Below are 18225 nucleotides of genomic sequence, written 5' to 3'. Positions count from 1 at the left end.
CCGGTTTGAAGGGATAAGAGCCGGGAGGGCTGCTGGCCTGAGCCCCCGCGTGGTGGAGGCCAGGTCATGTCGCTTGTGCTGCTGAGCCTGGTTGCACTATGCAGAAGCGCCAGAAGCACCATGCCCCAAGAACCGGTAAGCATTGCACCTCTACCCCTCTTCGCCCCTTGCCTCGCTCCGGAATCCTGGCTGTGCCCCACCGGCCAGCCTGTGCTTCATCACACCTTGAGGTACAGGTCTCTGATGGCGGCTCATGATTAGCATCCCTTGGGCAATCCCGATGGACCATAGGGCTCCCACCAGCCTCCTCTGCTTAGGCCAGCATCATGGAGCGTTGAACTGTTTGCATGAGGCGTGAGGAACAGACAGATCTAGTAGTAGATGCCGCCCCGGGGTTGTTGATTAAGTCATCTGTGCTCACCTCGCCTCCATTTCTTCATCGGTAAAAGGAAAGGTAGCACCTAACTCTCAAGGGTGTCCTAAGGAGGCCATGTCCTGAAAAGCATCAGCAAAGAACCTCATTGTTCAAGGTTGGTTTGACCACCTGTTGAGGCTCCCTACTTGCTTTTCTTCCTCTTGGATCATGTTGATTCCAAAAGTTAAGTTTCCTTTCTGAGTTCCTTAAATGATCGATCTGTATCACTAAAGAGGAAAAAAGCTCATCTTCAAAAAAAAGCCTTCCGAACCAATTCCTACCTCTCAGATAGTGTAGAACATCATAGCATGGTGGATCTTTGTTGATAGTTATGGAAAACCACAAAGCATTCAAGGTTTCCTGATATCTTCTGCAACTGTCTTTGCCTTCTTTGTTCTGAGATCCCCTTAGCTTTTCCACTAAAGGAAGAATTCGCTTCCTTTGTGGCACATGTGTAAGGCAAGTTTAAACTATGAGTTAGAGCTGTTGCTTGGCTTCTTTCTAAAACTTAACTCATTAGTCCTTCAACAGAAACTTAGCTTCCAATGTGGTATCTTAATTGTTTAAGAAGAATATCTGATGAGATCCCTCCAGTTCAGTTTCACAGAGACAAAGAAATGAGGATGATTTTATCCAAACCCAAATTGCTCAAACCATCAAAAATGTTGCCTTGGGCTAGGATCATGTCTCAAGTAGACACCAGACTGTCAAACGAGAGAGAGGTCCTGAGTTTAATCCCCAGTACTGAAGAAAAAAGTTTTACCTTCTATCTTACCAGGTGTTTAGAAATGTTGAGGCTTAGACTCATGGATTTATCAATTGAGTATTGTCACTGGAGCTTGCTGCTGCCTAGAATTTAAATATTTTAAGTTAATATGTTATTTGCAAACCAAAATACTAATTTCTGTGTGTGTGTGTGTGCACATGCACACGCACAAGTATACACCTATTCTAGGGCTTGAACTCAGGGTCTGGGCACCACTGTCTCTGAGCTTCTTTTGCTTAAGGCTAGTGCTCTACCACTTGAACCACAGCACAACTTCCAGCTTTCTTTGAGTAGTTTGCTAGAGATAAGAATCTCATGGCCTGTCCTTCCCAGGCTGGCTTTGAATCTTGATCTTCAGATTTTAGCCTCCTAAGTAGCTAGGGTTACAGGCATGAACCACCAGCACCTGGCTAATTATTTGTTTTTAATGGAAAAACATGAGCAATTTACCTCAAAGGATTTAATACTAGCTTTTCTTGGACATCAATGACAAATGTTTGCTTTTTTTTTAAAGCTCTTTTTAAAAAGACAGCATGATGAAATCACAGTTGTTTATGGTTGTATAAATAGCTCAAGTACAAAAGAAGAGAAACATGTTAAGAATCTGGGGAAGTTACCATTGGCTGTATTTATTGTTTTTTTTTCCTTTGTACAATCATCCTTAGTCTGGGAAACTCCATAAAAACTCCGGATTATTCTGAAAACCTACAGTCAAACATTAGGCATGCAGGTGGGCCTACAGGGGTGGAGGGGGGAGGGTGGGTGGTACTCAGGGAAGTCTGAAACCCATACATGAGTGGAGACTACCTCTGGTCTTCAAGTGGACCACTGGAAGATCAGGCATATTAATGTCACATCTATGGTTCATCATAGCCTACACTGGAGTAGCTTAGTTTTCTCCAAGCTATGAATTAGAACCAGATCATTTTTTTAAAGTTTATAACTTACATATGCACCCACAGAAAAAAAGATGGTGTTTCGCCTAATTTGATAACAGAAGGGTTGTGGTTTGTTGGCTTCAATGTGACGCTTGGTTTCTTTCTCTCCTGCAGAATATTCAGTGTGGCTTTGAAGCTGGTAAGTACATTAGGGAATGGGTATTGGACATTATTATATTCAATTACATTTGGATGTGATGAGAGCTTGAAACTAGGAAGTGGGTCATCAGAGACCAAGCACAGAACAAATGATTACTTTGTTTTAGTTGCTGAGATTGAAGTTCTCAAGAACTCTGGAGGAATAAAGAGGTGCCAGAGGTGGGTTGGGACACAAGCAGATCATACCATGCAGAGTGGAAAGGAATGTTTGCCACTCTGTAGAGGGAGAGCCAGTGCAGGGGAGAGAGGTCCCTTACAGTGGGGATCAGGAAGCAGATGTTTTATAGAAGAATGAGTGTTTGAGATGGTAGTGCTTGAAGAATGGGTTTCAGTCCCAAAAATGGGTATAGGGAAGGTGAGATGTAGGAGAGGTGGCAGCAGCAAAGGCTGGTAGGTAGTAGAGTAGGGGGTAGTGTGACCAGCTGGTTGGAAAAATTAAATATAGTACAAATACACATACACCTCTCCATACCCAGGGAGCTGGAGTGATCCCAAATGTGCTGTTGTTTGTAGCTGAAGTCGGCGCCAGCTTAGCTGTGTTCAGCCAGCACCTAGAAAGGCTTGGCTTACATTAGTTGGAAGTTACGATGAATTGTGAAGAGTGACAGGTCAGGATGGGCCAGGAGACTGGACCAGGAGGAGGAGTGTCATGAGGAGTCTTCCCTTTGCCTAGGGCCATCTCCAGAGTGGATGATCCAACATACTCTGACCCCAGGAGACTTGAGGGACCTCCGAGTGGAACCCGTTAGAACCAGTGCTGCAGCAAAAGACAATTCAATTTTGATGAACATAAGCTGGACACTCCGAGCAGATGGTAAGTTTGCACCAATCAAATATAAGGCCAGAAGTATCCACTAAACCAGGAATGTGCAGGCTATAGGACCCATTAATCTCACTCCTAGATATATCCAACAAAGATCCCGACATGCTTGTATTCAAAGCAACATTCTAGGATGTTCACAGGAACACTGTTCTTAACAACCAAAGCACACAAATACCTGAGAATGGAATGTAGTCACAGAGTCACAATCAAATGATCTATAGCTGCACATAATATGGATGTCACAAACATAAGCATCTGGACAGTTCATACAGTTATTCCTGTATGCGTACCACAGTTGTACGTGCTGCATAATCTGAAGGTTCACAACTGGGTTGATGGTTACTTAGGGCTAGGAGTGACTGAAAACAATCGTAAGGGGAGCCTGTAGGGTGGGAGATTCTTCACCTATGCTAGGCATACAAGTATGCAAATTTATCAAGTAGTATGCTGATGATCTGAGGTTTTTTTTTTTTTCAGTGCATTATACTTCATGGAAAAAGATGGAAAGACCAGGCATAAGTCCCCCAGTTTAGGACAAACACTGGCTTAAGTGGGTTACTCCTCCTCTTTCCAACTGGTATAATGAAAGTCTTGGCATCTGCTCTAGATTATGCTACAAGACACATACAAAGCAACCTGTGGATTCTTAACAATGAATCTAATGCCCGTGTTTGTGTTTAGCCCATGTGTTTCCATGGGCTAAATTCAGCTAAATTTGAGGTAGTCAAGATCAAATCTGACCTTAGGAACTACATCAGAGCTCCCCTGGAACTCTGTAAGCCTTGCTCACCCCATCTGCACACTGGGTCCAAGGGTTGCTTACCTTTTAGTGATGCTGTGTTTACTATCAACTGAGGTAACATGGGAAGGGTCTAGCATCACATCCACCACATAGTAAGCACTGAGTAACAAAACTGCCCAATTATGTGTCTCTGCAGCCAGCATCCGTCTGTTGAAGGCTACCAAAATCTGTGTGACAGGCAAAAGCCATGTGCAGTCATATAGCTGTGTGAGGTGTAATTACACAGAGGCTTTCCAGAGTCAGACCAGACCCTCTGGTGGCAAGGTAAGCATGTGATTATGCATGTGATTATGACTGAAAACTGGGCTCTCTGGGGAACTGCCCAAGTTCAAATTCCATTTTTAGCCACTTCACTTCTCTATGCCTTTCCTGCACATTTCTAGTTCAATGGATACTTCAGGATATATCAGCAAAGCAATTAAATTATTCTAGTGCTAATATTTCATCCCTTTCCCTCCCCCCCCCCCTGAGTTACAATTGTGTGGGGCCCATTGTTTAAGTAGATATTGGTTATGGACCTAAGTTCCAGCAGAAGCATAAGGGACAAAATTACAAATGAAAAGAACACCAGGTATTGGTGGCTCATACCTGGAATCCCGGTGAATCAGGAGGCTGAGATCTGGAGGATCTCAGTTTGAGGCCAGGGAAGGAAAGTTGCTAGACTCCATCTCCAAAGTAACCAGCAAAAAAGCAGGGTTAGAAGTGTGGCTAAAGTGGTAGAGGGCCAGCACAGCAAGCATATGAACCTGATTTCAAACCTTAGTAACAAGGAGAAAAGAAAAGAACCCAGAGTCCCTATCCCTCCCCATGCAGCCTGAGGAAACTGGGCACCTTGCTTTGTCTTGCAGTGGACATTCTCCTACATAGGCTTTCCTGTGGAGCTGAGCACTCTCTATCTCATTGGTGCCCATAATATCCCCAATGCAAATATGAATGAAGACGGCCCATCTTTATCTGTCAACTTCACCTCACCAGGTAAATTTCTTCAACTCTTCAGTTAGTTTTTGTCTTATTGAGACATCTGCTTTGGGGTATAAGTTTGGTCCAGTAAACCAAGGGGACTCTGGACAAGGCTTTGGATTAGCAAGGTCTGTTTCCTCATCTGTCATATGTACACAAGAGTAATACTCCTAATTCAAAGAGTAATTGAGTGAAATGCAAGGCAAGTACCAGTCCTGGGTATCAGGCAGGTTACTGAGCCCGGTACTGAGCCTCCATACCAACCTTGAATTTGGAATAGCCCATAATTACAGGTGAGGAAACTGAGGGGATAAATGACTCAAGGAAAGCAAAACTGATGGTTTAACAAGGGATACAGGTGGACCCATTGCAACAATGAGATGTACACGTCGTTATGTCGAAAAATGAACTTTACAATTTTGGTGTGTGGGGGGGGGAGGATCAGGTAGGGGGAGGTGGGGGAGTATGGGAAAGGATGGGAAGGGGAAACAAAGAGGAGGCAACAATGCTTGATAAGAAATGTACTCGTTATCTTGCCCATGTAATTGTAACTCCCCTGTGCGGTATTCTCACAATAAAAAAAAAGAAAAAAGAAAAGCAAAACTGACCTTTAAACTTGGGTTTTTCACCGCAGTGTTCTGGGCTGTCCAAGTCATTTTCAGTGACAGCTTTCTTGGTAAAACTAAATCTCATTTTATTTTTAAATAATTTTTTTTTTAAGTTTTGGAATTGCAAAGCTAGTACAAAGAGTTTTCTCCCCTGGTAATTTTTCCAATTGTTACATTGACCAATGTAAAAACATTGGTACATTTCTATTAAGAAAACTCCAGATTTTATTGGGTTTCACCTACATTTCTACTAATGTCTTTTCTATTGGAGTTGTATTTAGTCCCTTGTTTCACCTGACTCTCCTTTGGTTAGTTTCTTAGTTTTTGTTTTCATGACCTTGACAATCATCCTGAGATTGCTCCAATTTGTCTGATCCTTGTCTTATGCTTAGCTTGGGGGACATGGGTTTAGGGGCCTTATTGTATTTTGTCAAAGGTGTGACATCACTGCTGACATTCACTTTTGTCCCCTGCTAGGCAACTGGGTGAAGTAGGCAATAGGTTGGAAGAGGCAGAATCCATATATATTACCAAATCTTGCTTTTAAAAGATTGTGAGTTTCTGAGAATCTTCTCTCAGGGATAACGAATACTGTTTTTGTTTTTGTTATTGTTTTTCTTGTTTTGTTTGATAGTACTGGCATTTGAAAGCAAGACCTTGTGCTTGCTAGACTGGGGCTCTACTCCTTAAGCCATGTCACAAGCCCATCAATACTGTTTTTTATAAAGATTGTATTTAAATTAGACTCTGGTTACAACTCCATAGGCAGGTGATTTTCTGTGCAACAATAAAATGGTAGTAGCTTGTTTAGATTTTCTCTCTCAGTCATATCTGGGATGTTTTGGTAGTTTGTTATAGGTGGTATTTATGTCTGGGGTGTGTGTGTGTGTGTGTGCATGTGTGCGTGTGTGTGTGTATTATGTACATGTTTACATTTGTTGGAAAGGGGAATACAATAGAAATACTTTTTTTTAAAGTGCAAAACCTTTCATTCAATTTCCAGGATGCTTAGACCACATAATGAAATACAAACAAAAGTGCATTGATGCAGGTAAGTAGATGCAGCATTGTGTTTAGTTATATGAAGATGCTCCTAACTTGAGCCAGCTCCACCCAGCCTTGCACAGATGAAGAACTAAGGCCTACAGTTGGAAGGTATGAGCCAAGCTGCCCAATGAGAACTGAAATTCCCAGGTTTCTTGCCCTCTGTTTAGCACTTTGCCCACTGGGACAAATAGCTCTCTAGGGAAGGACTCATATGAAACCACCTCCACACCGTTGGCTAAACTAACATTTTAGCCTAAGCCACATGTAACAATGGCATAAATAGAAGGCTGGTTCTGATTGGACTGGAATCACGTGTTTACCACCACCATGACCTTTGATGGTGAAGACCCGAAAAGCTCTTGCTGGTTTAGCAAACATTCAGGGTAGGAATATTTGTCAGTGACCTAGAAGCGAGTTCTCAACCTGTGTCCTAAAAGGGAATTACCTTTTCCATGCTAGACTATTAAGTCTCCCCCTTGAACTGTGAAATAACCCCTTTACGATGATCACTCTTTGGTGCCTAATTTCCAGAGATTAGTGTACAAGCCTCAGCTATTGTAGTCTTAGGATACTAGTAAGGCTAGTATCCTAAGGCATCTCTGATAGACTGCCTTGGCATTGTGAAGCAGACCTAGAATGGGAGACTTTACTCTCTTACCCCCCTTCCTCAAGGGGGGCGGGGGATCCTATCTGTTGGACTATGAAGGAATTTAAGGTGTGAGGTTTGAAGGCCTGGAATCAGTCCTAGCATGAACTCCTAAAGTCAGCTGTGAACCAGGGCCTACTGAAATGGTCTCCTAAGAGAGGTAGTTCATTCATGTGGTTATACATCATGTTCCTGGAAATAAACCTAATCCTTATTTGCAAGTCACATCACTAAAACAACTGACTTTTTCTCACAGCAGACCTGTCAGGGAATCCTTTAGGTTGTCGGCCATTTCCTTATTTGAATTCAGTAAAGCTGGCAGAAGGCTGTGCTGAAGTACCAGGACCAAAGAATGATCTCGTGGTTGCCTTTCTGCTCTTGAAGTCACTAGCTTCCTGTTCTTAGCTATGTCTCTAGCCTGTGCCTTCTCCCATGCTTGGAAGAAAAAATATTGGCCCTAGGCCTTAACTCAAAATACAGACTAAGAATAGGAGTAGAACCGTATCTGTGCCCCCTACCACCCTTAGCTCAAGGAAGCTATTTTTGGCAAAGATGTGAGAATTCCTAAACTTCTCTTGGACAGCAGTTATTTTGAGACTCTGGGGGGCAATATTTTAAAAGTACACTTGGTAATAGAGTCCCTATCTCTTGGATGTGTGCCTGAAAATTAGATTTTTTATTTTTTGCAAAGATTTTGGGAGAGGCAGACTAAAGGAAGCAGTTAACTAGTTAATCTGTGTGGTTCTTTCTCAACTCACAGGGAGTCTGTGGGAACCAAACATCACTGCTTGTAAGAAGAATGAGAAAATGGTTGAAGTGAATTTTACAAACAGTCCCCTTGGAGACAGATACATGATTCTTATCCAGTATAACACCAGTGTTATATTGGAGGTACTTTTCCCCTTTGCTCCTTATTATTAACCCTCATCTTCAACCTCCAGTTTCCTTACTGTTTTGAAGGAGAATATTGACGTTCTGGGATTCTCTGAATAGGTTATAGGCTATTTTCTGAGAGAGCACAGAATTGTCTGTGGTCCCCTCAAGCTGAACTTTGTGTGTGTGTGTGTGTGTGTGTGTGTGTGTGTGTGTTTGCTGGTCCTGGAGCTTGAACTGACATTATCCCTGAGCTTCTGTGCTTAAGGGTAGCACTTTACCACTTAAGCCACAGCTCCAATCTGTATTTTTTTGAGGGGGGGGGAGAGGGTTAATCAGAAATAATAGTCTTAAGCCTCATGGACTTTTCTGCCTGGCCATGATCCTCAGATTTCAGCCTCCTGAGTAGGTAGGATTACAGGTGTGAGCCACCAGTGCCCAGCTCTTTTGATTAATTCAGCAGGAAGAAAAAATCCCTGTGGACATATTAGTATATTTCACTATAAATCTCAAGCTAATCAAAGGTATCAGAATATGAAGTGAATCCGTATTCATAGTTTGATGAAATGAAAATCAGGGAAGAGTGGCCTCTTCGTGGCCTTTGATTTCCTTGTTCACATGATTCTAATTCTTGACTGTGTCTCTTACCTACATAGAACAAACTAACTCGGACTTCTGTAGTCATTCCGGTGAATGGGGAGAGCGAAGGTGCCGTGGTTCAGGTGAGCTTAATGAGCTGTGTGTGAGGAGGGCTTGATTGTCTGGTAGCTCCATTAGGTGTTTTGGTTGCATCCTTTTTTTGTCTGTGTGCAGGTACCAGGGCCTGAACGAAGGATGGAATTTTTGCTTGTATTTTTCAATCATGGATGGCACTTTATCATGAGCCAAGCTTTTAGTTCCTAGATGCCTCCCTTTAAGAAAGTTGGTTCTCTCCTTCCCAGCAGCCCTGCATCAAGCCATATTAACAGGGACTTGTTGCATTCTGTACAGTGATGAGATCAGGAAATTGACCCTGAAGCCACGGTCCCCTTTGCTTGTATTAGTGGCTGCTGCTTAAAAAAAATCATATTCCTTCTATATACTGAACAGTAAGTTCTAGGTTGCAAAAGAGGATTTATTTTTTGTAGCTGCCTGTAAGTCTTTGCTTACAAGTTAAGCAAAAACAACAAAAAAAAGTTAAGCAAAAACATCCACAGGTGTTAAGGCGGTTAAAGTTCTTTTGTTTCCATCTTTTTGTCATGAACTCTCGGATCTATTCTAGGCAGAACCAACCATTTTATTTCCTTAAGTCTAATTTTTTCCCCTTCAAGTCTCATTTTTTGGTAAGAAAACTTGGTGGAGCTTTATTAAGTAAGTAGGCAAGCAAGCAGACAAGCAGAGAAAAAGCAGACAGGCAGAAAAATGGGGCACACTAACAGATAGTGTGGGTGCTCTCAAAGGGAGGGAAAGAGAGAGAGAGAGAGAGACAGACAGACAGACAGACAGACAACTCAAGTCTCATTTTTAACTGCAAAATGAACTTGCAGAGTATTTGAAGCAGGTCGGTTTGGGTTCCAGATTGATGTATGAACTCTGGAGAGCAAACTGCCTGTCATTTGGGAGCCTCAGCTGAGTAAGGTGGAAACAAGTTGAACTAGTAGATATTCTGACTAGTAGATGTTCTGATACAGGTGGTAACAGTGAGTCACAGCCACAGCCAAGAGTAAAAAGCTGTTGTTTGATTGATTTTGTCTGCTGCAGGGCTTGAACTCAGGGCCTGGGCATTGTTCCTGAGTTCTTTTGCTCAAGGCTAGTGCTCTACCATGTTGAGGCACAGCTCCACTTCCTGTTTTTGAGTGGTTAAAGAGTCTCATGGGGACTTTTCTGCCCAGGCTGTCTTTGAACTGGAATCCTTAGATATCAGCCTCCAGAGAAGCTAGGATTATAGGCATGAGCCACCAGCACCCACATGTAAACAGTTTTTGTTCTTCATTCCTCAGAATGTGAGGATGTTCTCAGACTGGCCAGGCCCAGCAGACCCTCTTCCAGGAAGCCACAGACTTGTCCTACCTGACATAGAGCACCGAGGTCAACAAAAGCTTCAGTAATCTGTTGTCTTACAGGAAATGCTGTATATTTGCTAGGATATAGCCCAGCCCTTCCAGATAAGGAAGCCAGCATGTTAGTAACTTGCACAAAGTTTAGGTTTAGAACCCCAATCTTCAGGTGTTTCAATCTTGAGTCATAGAATACAACAGGGGCTTTGGTATGTGTTCCCAAAGACAAAATGTCTATGCCAATGTTAGAGGAAAAACTAGCAGAGGTTGCAAGGGAAGTAAGAGTACTGCTGAGCTTTTGCTCTTAAGTGTGGTAAGAACTCACTAAGCCTTTTTTCTTTTTCCAGGTGACTCCATATTTCCGTACCTGTGGCAATGATTGCATCCGACGGAAAGGAATTGTGGTGCTTTGCCCACAGACAGTTAGTCCCTCCTCTCCAGATAACAGTAAGTGCTCAGTAGTTACCACAGGATGATCAGATGTTCATGACATGCAGAGCCCTCCCAGTATGTGTCTGTGGGGGACACATTTTGTCACAAGGTGACAGAAAGATAATAGTGCTGTCACAGAGAGCCCTGTAAGAACAAAGGCTTTATTTATAAAACCATGCTCGATCCTTTTCAAAGCAGGAGATGCAGACGGAAAAAAAGGCAAAATGGATGTTGAAATTGCCATAGGCTCTGCTGAAAAAGTCTTGATGTACAAGACATTTTGGTTATGTGAGAGAATGTGAATTTTTCTGGGCTCCAAGTCCCTATCAGCCTGAGTGACGTGGACAGGCTGTATGTTCTTGTGACTTGATATGGTTGTGCAGCCAACATTTGGATAACAAATTAGGGGTACTGGCACCAAGAGACGCCTCACTGGTGCCTGAGCAGCATGTTCTGGAAAAAGACTCTTTGGATTAAGAAATATGTCAGTTCTTTTATTAGCAATGGGCAAATAAAAGTTTCCAGCCCATGGGTGGAGTCAAAAGATAGAAGATGTTATTGTTAAGAATCTCTGCCAAATGAACTGAAGACAAAATGGGTTTCTAATAATGCTTACTTCTATACAGGCATGGTACGTATGTGTATTGTATCCATGTGCAGCCAGTATTCCTCAAAGTTCCTGTGAACTCTGAGTGAGAATGTCTGAGTATGCTAAGCAGTAAGAAACCCAAGGGATTTTGGAGGACGTCTCCTCACTCCCTGAGTCCCCTATCCCCACTGCGAATCAAATGAGAGCTAGACACTGGAAAAACACACCAGCAGCAGACTCCCTGAAGATTTCCCAATCTTTGGTTTTAAAGAGATTCCAACTTATATAAAGTAAAAATCTTAGTTCTGGGGTAAATGATAAATGTGGTTTTGTTTGCTGAAGGTAAATTAGCTGTTTTCTCTAGACAGAAGTGTGCTGGGAGGCTGGCTTCCTCTCCTCCTGTCGCTGCTGGTGGCCACTTGGGTGCTGGCAGCTGGTATCTACCTGACGTGGAAGCATGGTAAGAATCATCATTCTTGGGCTGGGAAGGTGGCTCAGTGGTAGAGCGCTTGCCTTGCATGCATGAGGAGGCCCTGGGTTCGATTCCTCAGTACCACATAAGCAAAAAGAAAAAAAGCCGGAAGTGGCGCTGTGGCTCAAGAGGTAGAGCCTTGAGCTGAAGAGCTGAGGGACAGCGCCCAGGCCCCAGAGTTCAGGCCCCACGACCAGACGAACCCCCCCCCCAAAAAAAAAAAAAGAATCATCATTCTTTCTAGAAACACTTGTGCTGGCATTTCCCAGGGTTAGGGCAGCATTTTTTAAATATTTTATTGTTCTAATAAAGATCATGTGCAGAAGGGCTTCCATCATACAGTCTGTTATGTAAGTCAGGCAATGAGTATATTTCTTTTTGGACAGTGCTACCCCTTCTCTTGCTGTCTCCCAGTTTTTCCATTACACCCCCACCCACAAGTTGTACAGTTCATTTTCAACAGTGTCTAGTGAGTACACTGCTGCATTTGTTCACCCTTTGTCCCTCTATTAGGGCAGTACTTAATGGCTTGGAACACTAGTGGAGAGTCTGGTATGCTCTCCAGTAGTTTAGAATAGTGAGGACCTGCACATCTGCTGACTAGAGTCATATTTCATTTTTACCATTCTAAGCACTAAAACAGCATACTGCATTTCACTTGAGATACTCTATGTGAATTCCTACGTTTTAAAAATTGTTCTTTTAATTTATTTGAACCCTTAGAAGGTTCTTGCCAACATTGAGTCTTTGAATATGGATGTCAGGGAATTAATGTAGATCTATAGCTAGTGAAAGTTTCTGCCTTTCCCTTATCCCATGCATAGAAAATGGAAGTGATTTTTTTTTTTTTTTTTTTTGAGCTGCATGGGATGTTGCAGACTCATCCTATGAGCCTTAGTAGCTTACTGCTTGCTTAGAAAGTGCAACACCCTGGATTCGAGCCCCAATAGCAAAAAAGAAGAGATAAAAACCCCCAAAATTTTAAAATAAAGGCTGGCATCAGTGGCTCATGTCTGTAATCCTAGCTACTCAGGAGGATGGGATCTGAGGATTGTTTCAAAGCCAGTCCAGACAGAAAAGTCTATGAGACTCCTCCCCTCCCGGCCTGGGCGCTGTTCCTGAGCTCTTCAGCTCAAGGCGAGTGCTCTACTGCTTGAACCAGTGTCACTTCTTGTTTTCTAGTGGTTTATTGGCAATAAGAGTCTCATGGACTTTCCTGCCTGGGCTGGCTTTGAACCGGGATCCTCAGATCTCAGCCTCCTGAGTAGCTAGGATTACAGGCGTGAGCCACCAGCATCTGGGCTCTATGCAACTCTTATCTCAGTTGATCAGCAAAACACCCAAAGTAGAAATGAGATCACCAGCACTGAGCAAAACAGCTAAGAGCGTGAGTCCGAGTGAGTGAGTTTGTCCCAGTATTGGCATGTACGTGCAAGTACTCACATACTCTGTCTCAAACACACAGAGCCATGAGTCCATCTAGGTTGATGACAGAACTACAGATTCTACCATCTGCAGTTAGAGAATAGTATATACAAATTACAACCGACCCAACTCAAATGTGATAGGCAAAAGTCAAGTGTGCATTTAGGTAATACTAAATATTCCAGTTATACCAATCTACGCCTGGCACAGTATCTGAAATACAGTTTCTATGAATTTATTTGGAAAGATAAAAGCTTGATTGAGTGGACTGATTTAATGACTTAAGTCTATTCAAACATAGTTAAGCTTAAGCATCAGTGTGTTTCAGGTGGTGGGTTCAAAAGGGCTATCAGGGATATTTTTTCCTCCTGCAATAACTAGGATCCTGGTGCTTAGCTGATATCCTCTGGCCAGGGATCATTTGTTGATGATAGGTTAACTAGAGTGATTGCCTGATGTTTGTTATACAAGTAACCAATTCTCCTTTTCCTCTTACTTCCTACAGAGAGGATCAAGATGATGTCTTTTCCTACTACCACCACACTACTTCCTCTCGTTAAGGTTTTGGTAGTTTACCCATCTGATGTATGTTTCCATCATACAGTCTGTTACTTCACTGAATTTCTTCAAAACCACTGTAGAAGTGAGGTTGTCCTTGAAAAGTGGCAGAAAAAGAGAATAGCTGAGGTGGGTCCCCTGCAGTGGCTTACTACTCAGAAGCAAGCATCAGATAAAGTGATCTTCCTCCTTTCTAACGCTGCCTGTGATGGGGCTTGTGGCCAGAATGAGTGCGCCCCAAGGGAGAACTCTCAGGACCTGTTCCCTCTTGCCTTTAACCTTTTTTGCAGTGATCTAAGTAGCCAGACTCATCTGCACAAATACATGGTGGTTTACTTCAGAAGGGCTGATATCAAAGACAATTACAATGCTCTCCATGTCTGCCCCAAATACCACCTCATGAAGGATGCCAATGCTTTCCGCACAGAACTGCTTCGTGTCACACCACATGTGTCAGTAGGGAAATGGTCACAATCCTGCCACGGCAGCTGCTCCCCCTTGTAGTCCACGTAGGAGAAGGGAAAGACCTCACATTTTTCCTACTCCAATCCCAGTAACAAAAGCTTTATGATGACCCTAAAGTTTACTGTACAGTTTGTTTGTAAGAATAGTACAAACACAACTGCTTTAGAACTGGAGAATGCCTTAGGCTAGTCACTAACAATCTTTATGCTTATTGTTAAGAACATCACTAACTACTAGAACATTAAAAAACTGAAACTTATAGAACTACAAAACTAAATCTTGTATCAAAAGTCCAAAATGGTTACAATTAAGAACTCTAATCATTCTGGAATAAAGCATCCTTCAACCAAAACTCGTCTTATATGACCTATGCACTGTAAGGTAAAAGTTGAGTTCTGTTCTCAGGAATGCAGCAACTTCCTAAGGGAAAAGCCTTTACACACTCAAATACGCACACGTTTCTGAGATTATGGAAGTACAGAATAACAAGCTGGCCCTATCTTGGCTGAACATAGATGACCTAGTATATTGTAACCACTATTATTATTTGGTATTTGCATAGGACCTTGCTTGCCTAACTCCTGGACAGGTAACATTATTATTTTCATTACAATTTAGAGGTGTTAAAGATCCTAAAGGCTGTACATAATAGTGTACAACTGAAGTGCTCTGTCACTGAAGTAAATCTCTAGACTATGAGAGGTGACTTTTACTTATTGTAAAAATTTCTTTAAGCTGGGTGTTGATGGATCATGCCTGTATCTCTAGCTACTCAGGAGTTTCCTAATCCTTGTTATTTAGCCATGTTGAAGTAATGCAGTCCACTACTTGAGCCATTCCACTAGTGGATTATCTTTGAGGTAGTGTTGATGACAGATAAAGGCCATCACAGCCGGATGACAGCTGCATGCTATGACAAGCATGTGCCACTGGACCAGCCATTGGTTGAGTTTTGGTCATGACTTTCTGCCTGAGTTGGTCTTACATTGTGATTCCCCTGATCACCCAATTCCTAACTCCCCATCAGCTCAGAGTATACACAAGCTTGAGCCACTGCATCTGGCTTGTATTATAAGTAAACTCTTATGATGTTAATGAAACGGCCAGTTACAGAACAGAGATAATAGGGTATTTCAGAGTCTTCTACTTTTTTCTTAAAAGTATCTTTTTCTTAATGTAGAAGTCACAAAATGTATTAGCATATATTTTTCTAGAAATGCTTATTTCATACAGTATAGTATTCAATTTGCTTTGGAATTTGGGTTGGTTTCAGATGGATGACTGTTAAAATGTACATACATATTTGTAGATTACCCTTAAAGGGCCATTCTACTTTCTAATACGTATCTTATGGATAAAACAATAAACCAAACTAGCATAAAGTAGGAACTTAGCATATGTAGCTTCAAAAACAGTCGCTTTAGAATCACAGAGGCAAGATGTTTAATGTGAAAAGGCTCAGTTATTTGTCATGAGAGCTTTCACAGTGCTTATAAAAGCTCTGGTAATAGAAGATAGTTATGACTATGTCAAAACTTGGACCAGAAATTAACTTCCTCTGAATCAACACCAACCTATTATATGAGTAACTGTTATAAACAGAAATACATTACAGTTCTGAAAATAAGTAGCCTATAATAAATTATGTTGAAACAGTCCAGAAACATTCTGTCAAACTGCAGGTACACATTTCATATAATAGTGGCAGGTTAAAATTATTCGGTTATACTACTGGACTCTTCGTGTTTCTAACCTACTTAGCAGTTACTCTGGTTAGTTTTACTTATGTAAATAGGTTAATACCAGCACTTCCCCAGCCACATAGTTTTCTATATACCTTTTTTTAAAAATAAGTTTTTTACTGTGAAAATACTGTACAGAGGGGTTACAATCACATGTGCACAAGGTAATGAGTACATTTTTTTTTTTGTCCGGTCGTAGGGCCTGAACTCTGGGCCTGGGCGCTGTCCCTCAGCTCTTCAGCTCAAGGCTAGTGCTCTACCACTTGAGTCACAGCGCCACTTCCGGCTTTTTCTGTTTATGTGGTGCTGAGGAATCGAACCCAGGGCCTCAGGCATGCAAGGCAAGCGCTCTACCACTGAGCCACCTTCCCAGCCCCCGGTAATGAGTACATTTCTTATTAAGCATTGTTGCCTCCTCCTTTATTTTTCCCCTACCATCCATTTCCTCCCATCTCAACTGTATTACCCCTTTCCTTCCCCTCCCCCCAGCCTAAATTGCAAAGTTCCTGGTATATATACACAATGGAATTCTATGCCTCCATAAGAATAAATGACGTTGCCTCTTTTGTTAGGAAATGGAAAGACTTGGAAAAAATTATATTAAGGAAGCCAGGCCCAAAGAAACGGGTCCCGTAGTTTCCCTTATTTCCAGTAACTAGCATATATCTGAGACAAGCAGAAAAGGTCAGATAAGATGATGTTAAGCAAAATGAACCCCAAGATAAGGACACAAGTAGTTTTTATTCTATATACCTTTCATTAAAAGAAAATTCAACTGAGAGATACAAAGAAGTCACATTTTGATAGTCCAAATGAGAGTCTTTATTAGAAAGCCTGCAGGTGGATTCCAGTTCCAAAGACCTGCCACCTTTGTAGTTTGCACAAAGCTTTTAAAGGCAAAAAGCATGTGTTTGGGGTGGGCCCCAAACTCAACAAGTGTTAATAAGCAAAGCAAAACAAACCATATAGGGGAATGATCAGGGGCTAGCATTCTCTGGAGCAAAACTTTCCTGAGGGTAAACAGCATGAAACATTTGTATATCCTCTGAAGTAGAACTCTCCAGGGGCTAAACAACAAGAGACATCAGCATTTCAAAGAATGGCCTGTCTTACCACTGGGCTTTTCAGAGCTAGATGATGACCTCCCCCTCCCCCCCCAACTCTCCCGCCCCTCAGCAAGCCAGAATGGCTGAGGATAAGGCATGTTACTTAGACCCTGTATGCTTATTTCATGTTCTTTTTTGTTTTTGGTCCGGTCGTGGGGCCTGAACTCTGCGCCTGGGCGCTGTCCCTCAGCTCTTCAGCTCAAGGCTAGCGCTCTACCACCTGCGCCACAGCGCCACTTTCGACTTTTTTTCTTTTTGCTTATGTGGTGCTGAGGAATTGAACCCAGGGCCTCATGCATGCGAGGCAAGCGCTCTACCCCTGAGCCACCTTCCCAGCCCCCGTTATTTCATGTTCTTATCTCAATCTTTCACCTGTTCTGATTTCTGTCTTTGTCCCAGTCTCTCCTCCAGCAGGGTCTTGATCACAGATGGTAGAAGCAGATATCTAGCAACAGGGGTCAGCATTCTCCCTTTCTTCTTGGGTCTCAGCTTCAGGCTGCGCTCTGATCGATCAGCTCAGGTCTCCATATAATAGCCTGCTTTTTTCCCCATGCCAGGGACTTTGAAGGCATGGACTAGCCATAGCTGGCTGTGTTGTTTCAATGTTGCTTTAGCATGATCTTACTTTAAAAGTCAATCGATCATACCAAACATAAAGAACTTCAAAAGCTTTCAGTAGATTCTTCAGGTAAAGAAAAATGGGATTTGATGAAGCAGTTTATTATAACAGCTGATTTTTCTGTACAACACAAGCTAACACTTCAAAATTATACCTAACCTATATCTGACTTTAGGAAGGAAGCAGACTTTCTTTTCACTTGGGTTGTTTGGGTCGAATAGTAGTTTTCTTTACTTAAACCCAGGCTAATAAGTAATAAAAGCCAGTTGGATCTTAAAAAGTTTGCTTTGGAAAATCTAAGACATGGAGAGTCCTAGTCTTTTTTGTAAGTTAACCAAAACCTGAAAAACAAAACCCCAAATAACCACAACAGTTTTGTTTCCAATTCAACTTGGAATTCCAAGAGGATACATGAATCATACTACATACTGCATGTGTGGAATTCACATACCTTCAGAATCTACCTGCTCTACTAGACATTAAGGGAGAAGGAAAGGACTACAAATTTCACTTCCCAAGTCACACCATCCCTTGCATCATCAGCACATCAGATCCATTCATTTTACATCACTAGGGTCATGAAACACTGAAAAGGCGGCAGCAGAATTTATAACCATATGTTCTAAAGAGTCTTGGCTGTGAAAACAGGTAATTTCAAACAGGCCAGGTACTGGTGGCTCATACCTATAATCCTAGCTACTCAGGAGGGTGAGATCTGAGGATGAAATAGCATGATTGGGTCTG

At 42.2% G+C, this 18225-nt stretch overlaps 1 protein-coding gene and 1 pseudogene across 3 annotated transcripts; one reads left to right on the top strand and one right to left on the bottom strand.

Moving 5' to 3' along the window:
• Positions 1-37: 37 nt before the first annotated feature.
• Positions 38-14366, top strand: Il17rb (interleukin 17 receptor B). Of its 3 annotated transcripts, none has more exons than XM_042680205.1 (11): positions 38-135; positions 2234-2258; positions 2952-3092; positions 4040-4167; positions 4752-4878; positions 6475-6522; positions 7925-8055; positions 8694-8759; positions 10421-10520; positions 11459-11554; positions 13596-14366. In XM_042680205.1, exons 1-11 carry the CDS (start codon positions 67-69, stop codon positions 14051-14053), a joined length of 1389 nt encoding a protein of 462 aa, XP_042536139.1. In that variant the 5' UTR covers positions 38-66; the 3' UTR covers positions 14054-14366. The 3 variants fall into 3 exon arrangements, with proteins under 3 accessions (XP_042536139.1, XP_042536138.1, XP_042536140.1); XM_042680204.1 differs by having other exon boundaries at positions 13497-14366; XM_042680206.1 differs by lacking the exon at positions 11459-11554.
• On the bottom strand, positions 9102-9211 carry LOC122108279 (annotated as a pseudogene).
• Positions 14367-18225: the final 3859 nt, after the last annotated feature.

The sequence above is a fragment of the Dipodomys spectabilis genome, unplaced genomic scaffold (genome assembly GCF_019054845.1).
Source record: "Dipodomys spectabilis isolate Male_0828 unplaced genomic scaffold, ASM1905484v1 ptg000054l, whole genome shotgun sequence".
NCBI classification, from domain to species: domain Eukaryota; kingdom Metazoa; phylum Chordata; class Mammalia; order Rodentia; family Heteromyidae; genus Dipodomys; species Dipodomys spectabilis.
Note: the sequence above shows the minus strand (reverse complement) of the source record. Positions and strands in the feature narration are given on the sequence as shown.